The 12,194-nt window shown below is 43.5% G+C and overlaps 1 protein-coding gene across 1 annotated transcript; it reads left to right on the plus strand.

The window, feature by feature from the left end:
- Nucleotides 1–880: 880 nt before the first annotated feature.
- Nucleotides 881–11,960, plus strand: LOC308080574 (calsequestrin-2-like; the record flags this gene model as incomplete). The annotated part of the gene is made up of 11 exons (XM_080422468.1): nucleotides 881–1,132; nucleotides 4,669–4,753; nucleotides 4,982–5,082; nucleotides 5,672–5,780; nucleotides 7,120–7,193; nucleotides 8,115–8,245; nucleotides 8,589–8,634; nucleotides 9,002–9,056; nucleotides 9,272–9,372; nucleotides 9,512–9,586; nucleotides 11,724–11,960. The coding sequence occupies 11 exons, from the start codon at nucleotides 881–883 to the stop codon at nucleotides 11,943–11,945; spliced, it is 1,251 nt and encodes a 416-aa protein (XP_080278594.1). The 3' UTR covers nucleotides 11,946–11,960.
- Between the last annotated feature and the right edge of the window lie 234 nt (nucleotides 11,961–12,194).

Genomic DNA, 12,194 nt, shown 5'->3' on the forward strand with positions numbered 1-12,194 from the left:
GCCTCACTAGCCAACACACAAGAGCGGGTTGGGGTGTGCTGAAACCAGTGCACCCCGAAACAACAGGTTGAGAATTGATTGTGTGAAACAATCACCTGTGTGTCCAGTCTCAATGTTGGTAAACAAATAATTGGTCTGTGTCGACTAATACATGGTTATATAATATATCAAGTCGTATCAAGTCCCACACGGTTGTCTTTCAAATTCATTTTGAGCACATACAATTATCTTTCCCCCTTTAGGTCCTGTGTCTAGCAGACAAAGTGTGTATAAATGTTTAATGATAATGTCTTATCACAAATGAGGGCCAGCACTGAATCATTGCTTGGCCAAACTCAATGACATGTCCCATTATGTTACTGCTGATTAGATGACAAACTCCCTAAGGTGTCCCTGTCCTCCTTTCCATAGTTATTTCAAGACGACGACAGGCAGGCTTTCTAAATGGTAGTCACCTATAGGGTACTGTTGGTGGAAGAGGGTGAATCAGGGTGAGGTGGGCTTCTCATACAGAGGACCTTTAACACATCAGGGAAAGGGAAGCAACCAAGATACTTAGTGAGGGGAAGAGAGGGAGATAACCTGAGAGAGAGAGAGAGAGAAAGAGAGAGAGAGAGAGAGAGAGAGAGAGAGAGAGAGAGAGAGAGAGAGAGAGAGAGAGAGAGAGAGAACCCACAGAAGTTATTAGGTTGACAGGGAACCAATCCATGGATAAAGTGTTTTATTACCCGTCTTCTGATAATTACAAAGCATATTGACTTCTATTACAATATTTTTCTTCTAATCTGAAGTCGGCTGTGGTAAGACTCCTTGCTTCATCTCTGAGTCTTCATTCAGACTATAATAGCGGACAGACACCTCCACTGCGGGGACGACCATCATGCTGAGTCCGTGGCCATCATCTGTGGGGCCCGTCGTCCTCCTCCTCCTGCACCTGGTGTCCTTCTGCCAGGCCGAGGAGGGCCTGGAGTTCCCCAACTTCGACGGCAAGGACAGGGTCCTGGACATCAACGAGCGCAACTTCAAGAAGGCTCTGAAGAGATACGACATGCTGTGCCTGTTCTACCATGAGCCGCTGCCCACCAGCAAGGGCCTGCAGAAGCAGTTCCAGATGACAGAGCTGGTGCTGGAGGTAAGCAAATGTGTGAGGTTTTGGATTTCAATCAGACACGGTCAAAATGAATTATATGTGGACTTTGGTTAGATTCTTGACTCTTCACTCGTACTGATGTTGCTACTATGACACCTGGATTTCTATAAAAGTTATCTTATCTGATCTTATCTTATCCTATTTCATTACTTTGATTACTGATTTGAATACTTTACTAGTCTTGTAATGACTAATAAATTAATGTCTTACATACATCACGTGGTACAGTAAGACATTAAGACATTAATAACACAAAAAAGTCCTGGGGACATGTTTCCATCGACTGTATGTAAACACTGGCTTTAGTGGCTTAGCATTCATATTAAGTCCATCAGAGTTGATTTAGTACATCTTGTAGTCAAACTGGACACAGAGTTGTAGGCAACTCAACCAGTGTGACCACCCTCCGCAGCTCAAAAATAAATATTGTCACTTCCAATCTACACGTATGTGTGTGTGTGTGTGTGTGTGTGTGTGTGTGTGTGTGTGTGTGTGTGTGTGTGTGTGTGTGTGTGTGTGTGTGTGTGTGTGTGTGTGTGTGTGTGTGTGTGTGTGTAGAGTCTAAAAGTGTCACCATTATGCTGCACAACAACAACCTTATTTTGCACAAAAAAATGAAATTGGCACCTGAGAGACCTTTCCTTCCATTCTATTGGACTCTGTGAAAAACAGACGCTGCATGCTTTAAAGTGAGAGGGCAAATGGGTACAGGTGCCATTTTCAGTGTAATACATATCTGATGTCAGATCTCCCTTTCTATAGTTTTAACTTTACTATTGCTTGCAATGATATTACCATCATTAGTGACCAGCGACAGATATCACATCTTGGAATTAAGTCATTCACGAGAAGGCTGTTTCTATTGTGCATGAATAAGCACTGACTTGCCTGCAGACTTGCCTAGGGTGTTCTACCATAATCGCACTTGCAAATGAAATGCAATTGTGTGGAAGCTGTTGAAAATAGCGCGGCACAGTAGCCTACTGCCCCAGAGTAAGAATACCCCATATGAGCTGTAGGGGAACAAGTCATTATCCTTGATCAAAGGGGATCCATGGCGCGCTGGGATCTACCTGTCATGACACACAGTAGCCTAATAGATTCAATGTCACTGATAATGTACTGTAAATGTCTCGGTGAGCTACTGCTTACATCCCCCTGGGGTAGCAGGGGGGGGTGCGGGGGGTGCAATTGCCCCCATTTTGTTCTTTCTCCAACCTGTCATAACATGTCACTATGTAGTCAAATCCCCCCCGTTTGGAAAATATCATACTGAATATTTCATGATTCCTGTCTGCAAATTGTGTGGATCAATACAACAACCTGTATTCATAGTCCCTTCTGAAAAACATACATAGCTTACCAAGACCTTTTACAACCAGCTGAAATGAAAGATGATTCTCGTTACATAATTTAAAACAAATACAAAAAGATAAAAGATAAGAATCCACAAGGGAAAGTCTCTATAACATTATAAATGTTTGATGGACACATTAGTGTTTTACCTGCTTTCCCTCATGTTAATAGTCACGCAGTGATTTTCAGACCATTATGATGGCTGCTCCTCTGGGGTTCATATCATGTATCCAGGGATTGTTTCTAGGCCATTACGTTAATTATAGCTTGTTCCCGAAATGCTTTCTTATCTGGCTTTGAACCAGAAACAAGTCTGTTCTTCCAGTCTGTGGGCTGTTGTTCATACATTGTTACATAATTATACTTACATACTAGTTATTGTTATACTGGGGTGCAACAGTTAATCAAACAAATTGATTTAATCAATGATTTAAAAAAAAGAAAACAACTTTTAGTAATCGATTTAGAAAAAATGTCAGTGATTAAAAGTTTCCTTTTTTTAAATACAAAAATAGTAGATCTGCAAGCTCACAAACACCGTTGCACAAACATCGTTGTACGACAAAGTACAAGTGCTTAATCAGACTAGTCAATTTAGTGATTATAAAGGATTCATTAGTCTTGATATAAAATTACGCAAAAGGATAGGAAAAAAAACGACTTTAATATTTGATCAATCGAAGAAATTATTGCTAGAATAAAGGAAATAATCAATATTTGGAGCCCTAATACTGTTACAAGTATAACAGGACGGAGAATTCATTTTTTTTTACAATGTGTTTATGAGAGAATTACTTTTGTTACAATCCTCAAGCGTGCTTTTCACATACTTGAAAAACTTAGCATTCAACACCAGCTCCCCGTTAACCCAACTTCCAGTTCTCACTGTTTGACATTCTTGTCATGTTGCACACAGTTAGAAGCACTGATCAACCAGCAACAGCATGAGCTAAACTGAGCTGGCGTTTCTCGAGTTCAACGGCATTTGCAGCACTTCTTGGGAAACACAATCTGAAAGGCAAGCGGAGTTGATATGCACAGCAGCTTCTCTCCAACTGAGAAACTCCACAGGGGTCTCAGCATTCACACAGCTAAAGCAAAAGATTTATTGATACAGACACAGTCAGCTGCTGTGGATGCCTGTGTACTGACAGAGTGAGTTAACCTGCTCTGAATGGTCTCCTAGTGGCGGTTCAACTCCTTAGAACAGTTACCTCACAGCAAGAAGGCCCTGGGTTCAAACCACACTGGCTCTCTGGCGTCTGTGTGGAGCTTTCTCCTCACAGACAGAATGTATGCCTGCCAGTGTCCTTGAGGCACCGCATGCCTGCCTTAGAGCTGGAGCTAGTCCTCAGGCCATCCTTGTGGATAAGAATGTATTCTTAAGTTACCCGCATGGTTACATAAAAGTTAAATACAAATTATATGAAAAGACAAAGCACTAGTCTAACAAAATTAGCTCTGACTCGGAATGAGCTATCCTAAAAAATAAAATAAAAATATATATCTCATCCTATCCAAGTAAGGTATTCGGGGAACCACACCCTATCTTACTACCGAGTACCTACACAATTGTGGTAGAACAGTGGTTTCCTCCCTTTCTCGATCAGGGCCCCTGATCGTTCATCGTTCTCGGGTTCGCCCTTGAGAAAATCGTTCGCTTTACATTTTTCTCGGCCCACCCTCAAGAAAAGCGTTCCCGGTCCACCAATCTGATCACTTAACATGGCAGTCTATGGCTGCCGCGTTAAGCGGTCAGGTGGGTGGGCCGCGTTTTAATGATCAATCAATTGATTGTGTTCCGGCTTGGATCAATGGTACTAGTATATTTACCCCATTTTCTCCTATTTATCGGTACCACAATGAAAACTCATTTTTCAAGGTTTTATAGAAAACATTAATATATTTAAATTAGCTTAAGGTAGTCACGCTCATGTCACTATGAATCGGCCATAACCATTGCCGGTACACCCAAATATGGAGTGTGTTGTCCAATATCAATGTGTCGTCATGGGTGGTATCCACCTCAATCTGTTTCAAGATTAGGTCAATCACATCTCAAATACATGGGAAATATGTGCCTCAGACACACAAAAATTCAGTAGATAATGAATTGGGTGATGATGATGACTAACAGTGTGTGTCTTTGTGAAAATGTCCAGTTGACAGCTCAGGTCCTGGAGGACAGAGACATTGGATTTGGGATGGTGGATTCTCAGAAGGACGTCAAAGTGGCCAGAAAACTAGGTACGTATCCTATCTCATCCATCGTCACATCCGAAGATCGTAAGATGTCATTATTAACTTGTTGACTATCGCTGTACAGAATTCTGTCAGAAGTCTGACACTGGTCTTTACTATGAGCATTCATAGTTCAGTTAAATGATGTTCTCTTTCACACACGAAAACCATGATAACTCTCCACAACCACTCCTTAAAATGTCTTACCTGACCTCCCTCCTGTTTCAACATTAGGTCTGGAAGAGGTGGGCAGCTTGTACGTATTCAAGGACGATCGTGTCATCGAGTTTGATGGCGAGCTCTCGGCAGACACATTGGTGGAGTTTCTGCTGGATGTGAGTATGGGCGGGGAATGTATTCTGTGAGTACTGGGTATCTCACGGTGAACTCTTCATGGTGCTTATGGAGATCTGACGGTTTTCGTGTTTTTATTTCAACCAAACCCCACACACCAGGTGGTTTCACTAATCAGCACACCTTCAACAAGAAAGACAGAAAAGCCCATTGGTGAATTCACAATGGTGTTGGATTGGAATGGAAAAACCTGCATGCACTCTCCATGGACATCCATAGCATATAATGAAATACCACCGCTCTAGCAATTAGCAGCTTTAGCCTCGTTAAAGTGCTTGTAAATGATGTAATTCTCAGCAATGCAAGACTTAACAGGAGTGGATTCTGCCATGGATTCCATGTCCTTTCCCCCGGGGCTTTCCTCATGAAGGCCTTGTTGAAATAGAGACAGCTGTGTTTCTTAAAGGTAGTAGGACAGAGCATAGAATATTCAGAGGTAGCTATATCAGAGGCATATCTTGTATCACACACAGATTTTTCAAAGCTTGCCTAAAATATGAAATGGTCAGGAAGGGGGTGCAGTATATGTGGGTAGTACAGATCACACAGGTCTCTTATACCGACCCGCAGGTGCTGGAGGACCCAGTGGAGCTCATCAGCAACTCCATGGAGCTTCGGGCGTTTGAGCGAATGGAAGAAGACATCCGCCTCATTGGCTACTTCAAGGGAGAAGATTCATGTTAGTCAGGGAGACCCCTTCTTCCATGTTTTATCCCACATGTACACACATACAGACATACAGTGCAGTGTGTGTGTACAAAGGAGTGTAATGATTCATGCACCTGCATATACAGTACGTACATGGGAAAACTGTGAGTATGTGATAGGAATCGACATGCCGAAACCGAGGACGATCTCTGTGGACCAAATTGTTTTAATTTATACTCAATGCGTTTTCGCTTTTAGTGCTTAACGTTCCATTGGTTAAGACTCAGGCCCATTTAGAATGGAATCTGAATTTCTAACTAATCACACACAATGATCGCATCGCTGTCATCTGCAGTGATTTTGGCTAGTTCGAAAATGTTGGAGGTGCACAAAGCGCAGCAAAAACTTCAGCAAGGGAATGTGTTAAATTGTTTGTTTTCGGAGCAATCACGGCATTTTGTTCATACGACCTCGCTGATCTTCGTTTCCCCAACAAGTATGCTATCTGCTTAAGCTGATGACGGGAGGGCCCTACAAAAAAATCCTTATTTAAAGATTTTGTTATGATCCAGTGTGATATTGGATGTGCAGGGGGCAATTTCAAGCATCTCCACTGCTTCGCCAAACTCAAACCAGCTTTGCTGTGCTCTCCACACACTAGCCAGTGCTAGCTAGACTAATGGAGGCTGCGGTCGCAGCTAGTCCACTGCACATGACTGGTCTCAGGAGATCCTTTAAATAGCTTCTAGTTCTACGCCTAGGAGGTCAAACTGCAATTATAGTTCTGCAAGAAAAGAAAAAGCAAGAAAAAACTGGGCACAAAACAGATACCAATGGCAGTGATGGGATATTTCATTATGGAACCCATTTTTGTCTGCAGCAGGTCCTCGGCCGTCGTGACCCAAGGGTCATGACCTTATTGGGAGTGCAGCCCAGCACGCTGCAAGCGTAATGAATAGCGGGGGGGGGGGGTTGTTTATTGGGTAAAGACAGGGGAATCACGGTGGGAACTTTGTCTGGGATTCACTTTGCTTCCTTTTCTGATCACATCCCAGGTTACATTTCTTTAAAACTTCAATTCATTTGACTTTGCCCTGCCTTACACAGTAAAATCCTCAGTGTTCATTTATCCATTTGCAACTCCCAGAGTTAAATTAACACTGTGTACTCTGGTTCTGTGGTTTTGTCTCTGCCATCATGCCGCATCTCAAAATCCACTCTCTCCCCCTTTCTCTGCATGTTTTATTTATAGCCTCCTTCCATTTAGTGAAGTATTTGCATGTTTGACTAAATCATACATTTTCTACATGTCTCCGTGGCTTCCCTCTCTCTAAACGTAAACCTGTCCCGTCCCCCGCTCTCTCTCTCAGACTACAAAGCTTTCCTGGAGGCCTCGGAGCGTTTTCAGCCCTACATCAAGTTCTTCGCCACATTTGACAAAGCAGTAAGTTCTCTCTCTACAGTAGGTGATGTAAATGCAAGTCTTAATGTTGGACTAGTGCCTGAATCAACGAGTCTGCATGTCAAACTACACATCGGTCTTCTTAAAGCTGCAGCTTTTATGAAGTTCCTCATTCGAACTCGGGTCTCCCACATGAGGGATCAAACATTTACCGCTCATCCAAGAGACAAATCTAAATGTGAGTCTTCTTAAATAGACTTGGAACCAGACAAATCTCTGAGCTCATGTTTCATTTATACATACACTCAACACTAATATGCAGTAGCCTAGTAGTGAATGCAGTAGTAGTGAATATTAGCACAATGAAGAAAGTGACTTTACACAAAATGGCAAGAAACAAGCTTCTTCCAGCCATCTATCTTCAACCGCTTATTCGGAATCGGGTCTCAGGGGTAACACTTCCAACAGAGAGCTCACTCTCTGTTGACTTCCCTTTCCAGAGCAATAATAGCAAATTCCTCCTGGGGGATCCCGAGGCGTTCCAAGGCCAGTGTGGAGATATAATCCCCCCCCATCTGGTCCTTGGTCTGCCAGGGGATCTCCTCCCATGTGGGACATGCAGCGAGGACCTCCCCTAGGGAGATGCTCGGGAGGCATCCGTACTAGATGCCCGAACCACCTAAGTTGGCTCCTTTCCAAGTCAAGGAGTAAGCGGTTCTACACCGAGTCTCTCACGGATGACTGAACTTCTCACCCTATCTCTAAGGGATAGGCCGGCCACCCGTCTGAGAAAACTAATTCTTAAACTGAAAATGCATTCTATTCTTAAAATTCAAATTGAAGACCCAATTTCTTTTGTGTTAATTTAACTCTTGAGAGTGTAAAAAGTGAACCATTTGCTGTGACTTTTTCCTCCATCCAGCCATGATAACCTGTGTGTGCGCATGTGTGTGCGTGTTACAGGTAGCAAAGCACCTGTCCCTGAAGATGAACGAGGTGAACTTCTATGAGCCCTTCATGGAGGAACCAGCCGTCCTGCCAGGCAGACCTCTGTCAGAAATGGACATTGTGGACTATGTCACCCAACACCGAAGGTTGATGTGGCATCACGTCTATAAAGATACACAGGATAAAATAACAATCAGAAGTGTGTCTCCAGTAGAGCCTGTTGCACAACCCTTTCGACAAGTGTCGCTCGACCAAAATGACAACTGAAAAAGTGTCAACGTGTCATCTTTGTTGAGTGACACAGGGTCGTGCAACAAAGTGGGATTTAGTCTTAATGTGAAAATGATGCAGGTTTTGTGGTTCACGGCCCAGATGACTATATCGATGCTTAGTTATGACATTACTGATGAATCCATGGTATCTTTACTGAAGCAGGATATTTCATTGTGGCTTCCTCATAAGCCAGCAGTTTAAACATGTTCTCCACAGGGCCACTCTGAGGAAGCTCCGTGCAGAGGATATGTTTGAGACATGGGTGAGTCCTTCAGATTTAGCTGTTTTTGGGGGGAGCAGTAACCATTTGTTATACACAGTTTTATTCCCACTAAAAGCATTAGGATTAAACATTGATAGTTTGGTGGCTCCTCTCAGTGCATCTCTATTTTACTTTGAAGTCAAAGTGCCTTGGTATTATTGATTGAAACTTGGCTATAAACTTAATAGGAAAAGAGCATTATGTACTGTGTGTGTGTGTGTGTGTGTGTGTGTGTGTGTGTGTGTGTGTGTGTGTGTGTGTGTGTGTGTGTGTGTGTGTGTGTGTGTGTGTGTGTGAGGAGGGATAAATAATGTACATGTCGTATTGTTTTGATGCATGCTGTAAACAGAAACATTGATATTCCCAGGAGGATGACATGGATGGAGTTCACATTGTTGCCTTCGCTGAGCAAGAGGATCCAGGTATGAACATTTTTGCTCCATAAAACCCCATCATCAGTATCTTTCTTTCTATTAATTAAAAATCTATCAAAAATAAGAACAGACACAGTTTATCAAATCAGATTAGTAGGAATTTGGAGAAAGAGACAGAATGGAACAGGAGAGAAACACTAAAGGCCTTCGGTTAGAATTGAACTGAAAGCGAGGTTTAAATTCACCCGACATCTCCTTCCCAGATGGTTATGAGTTCCTGGAGATCCTCAAAGACGTGGCCAGAGACAACACCAACAACCCAGAGCTCAGCATCGTGTGGATCGACCCGGATGACTTCCCTTTGGTACTGTGCATCAATCAATCACTTTAATAACAAGTCATCTGTCAATCTTACCTTGCTAGGGGAATGTGCAGCCATTTGACTTTGCTTGGAAAGAATATTACTCACGCAGATGACATTGTTCTGGCTCTCGTCCTTGCAGCTGACTACCTACTGGGAAAAGACATTTAAATTGGACCTGTTCAGACCACAGATTGGAGTGGTAAACGTCACAGACGTAAGTAAGAGTTCCCGGTCGATTTGTCGATTTAATTAGCGACTATTATTATATACTATTTCAAAAACATGGAAAATAGCAGCTCTACAAGCTCACAACCAAATAAAATTTACCAAAATAGGGACACCAGGGTTAAAGCAGTTAATTGTGCCACTGGGCATGAATTAACAATGATGTGCCAGGCAAAAAAAAAACGTTATTCCCCTCGCGGTGAATGTGATGCAACCATGGCATTGTGGCCTATAAATACTCTCCATATCATAGTAAAGAGAGAGGAGGCATCACTCTGTCCTGGGGCAACAAGACGTAGCCTATGTGTTATCGCCTTCTCTCCAAGGGAATGGAAAGCCTGAGGCTGTTCAGTATAGCTACAGTCCTCTACTGCTGGCTACTGAGCAGCAGCAGCACAAGTAACAGTATATCCCTTACTCAAGGGCACATCTGTGGTCCTCCCCACCCCCCCAGGTCCTCAACAAATATTTTAATAATATTTAATTATTAGTGAGGTGAGTGTGAAACTTTTATTGTTAGGTAACAAGGCTGTCTGTTGGTTTGTCTGGCGCACGTACGTACGTACGTACGTATGTATGTATTGCGGCTGTTTAAAAGGCCGCGAGGAGCTAAACATGGGAGAGACACTTGTATGACACGCATGCACAAGAATTCAGGTCCACTCCAATCCTGTGCGCGTTTGACCATTTATTCTCCACAAAGCAGGTTAAGTACAACAGTTCCCAGCATGATACTATTATACCTAAACGTGGATGTTACTGTGCGATATGATACGTTACTTTGTTGCGGTCAACAGAAATTATCGGCTCCACACGCTCACCCCCTCTCTATCCAGATTCCCATACACTATGCCCAGGTGAACGCCATGTTTCATTATTATGGCAGCGCCCCAGCTCCTGTGATCACGCCCCCCACCACTAACAGTGCAGTGCCCAATCGGTCAATCAAGTGTGCAATAATAATGTCAATAATAATAAAACACTAGACTAGGCAAAAAGTCACATACGGCTCCTACAAGTATGTATGTATGTATGTATGTATGTATGTATGTATGTATGTATGTATGTATGTATAGTACTAGAAGTACTAAAAATTCTAGTACCCCCCCCCCCTACCCCCCCCAAAGAAAATGTCGTTTGGGGGTACAAAATCATGGGATTAAAAAAAAAAAAAAAAAAAAAACCCAGAGGGTCTCTCTCTCTCTCTCTCTCTCTCTCTCTCTCTCTCTCTCTCTCTCTCTCTCTCTCTCTCTCTCTCTCTCTCTCTCTCTCTCTCTCTCTCTCTCTCTCTCTCTCTCTCTCTCTCTCTCTCTCTCTCTCTCTCTCTCTCTCTCTCTCTCTCTCCCTCTCTCTCTCCCTCTCCCTCTCCCTCTCCCTCTATGTCTCTCTCTGTCCGTCAGCGAAAATTCTGTCGCCGGTTCTCTGAATTTTTATTTTTAAATAGGCTCTGTCATGAATAATTGAGCACACATATGAAGTGAAACAACTAAATTCTATCCAAACGATATGTTATAAGTAAATTCCGTGCCTCAGAGAAGAAGTTTGAGAGCGTTTTATAAGCTAAAGTAAGAAATGAAGGCACTCGCACAAAACAATGGCTGGCGTTCGTCTTTTGTCGGCTGCACTCGGAGCCATTCGGGCTCACTCGAACTCGCCACCTGATTGGCCAGCTTTTGCTGTCAATCACAGAACGATGAGCGACGTTGCCATGTCCAGGTTTTGTAAGCGTGAAGTGGGTGTAAATTGGTTAGAGAAAGTGCGTCGACGCATGCGCAGTGGGCAGCTTTGTGTGTTAGGTTGCTTGTTGCTCGCTTAGGTTGCTTGTTGCTCGCGCACGATCTGGCAACAGCGGGTTTTTTGGTCGGGTTTTTTGGTCGGGTTTTTTGGTCGGGTTTTTTGGTCGTTGCTTTCAGCCAACTTCCCAATTGTATGTTAGACAGCCAACTTCCCAATTGTATGTTAGATGTCACTCTGTCCTCACATTGGTCCACCAGAGGGTGCTGAAAACACTAAAACAAACTTCAGCTGAAAGAGAAGTAAAACTATGCAAGCCTCTTCCCTGGTACTGTAACTGACCTGAATAAAGTGTATCTTCACCTTTGACCTTTTAACCGCGTGTTTCCCAGGCGGACAGCGTGTGGCTGGACATGTCCAACGACGAGGACCTGCCCACGGCCGAGGAGCTGGAGGACTGGATAGACGACGTGCTGTCTGGGAGGGTGAACACGGAGGACGACGACTCCGCTGACGAGCGGGACGGAGGCGACGGCCACGCCACCGACGACAGCTACAAGGATGGCGACGACGACGACGACGACGGCGACCATCACAGCAACAATCAATATTAACCTGAGCGCTCTCACATGTCGACCATTTTGCTCTTATGTCATATAGCCGAATACAAGAACGCTCGCCCCAAAACACGCCCTCGCCCCGGGTCTAATCCCGGCGACCTCAGAGCGGTCGCCACCAGGTATTCCTAAACGTAACCTCAGTAAAACTATGGTTAAAACTAAACCTAATTCCTAAACGGAGCCTCAATAAAACTATGCCTAAACGTAACCTTATTCCTAAACGGAACCTCAATAAAACTATGC

The sequence above is a fragment of the Gymnoscopelus braueri genome, assembly GCF_963280865.1.
Source record: "Gymnoscopelus braueri genome assembly, chromosome: 24".
Classification (NCBI taxonomy): Eukaryota; Metazoa; Chordata; class Actinopteri; order Myctophiformes; family Myctophidae; genus Gymnoscopelus; species Gymnoscopelus braueri.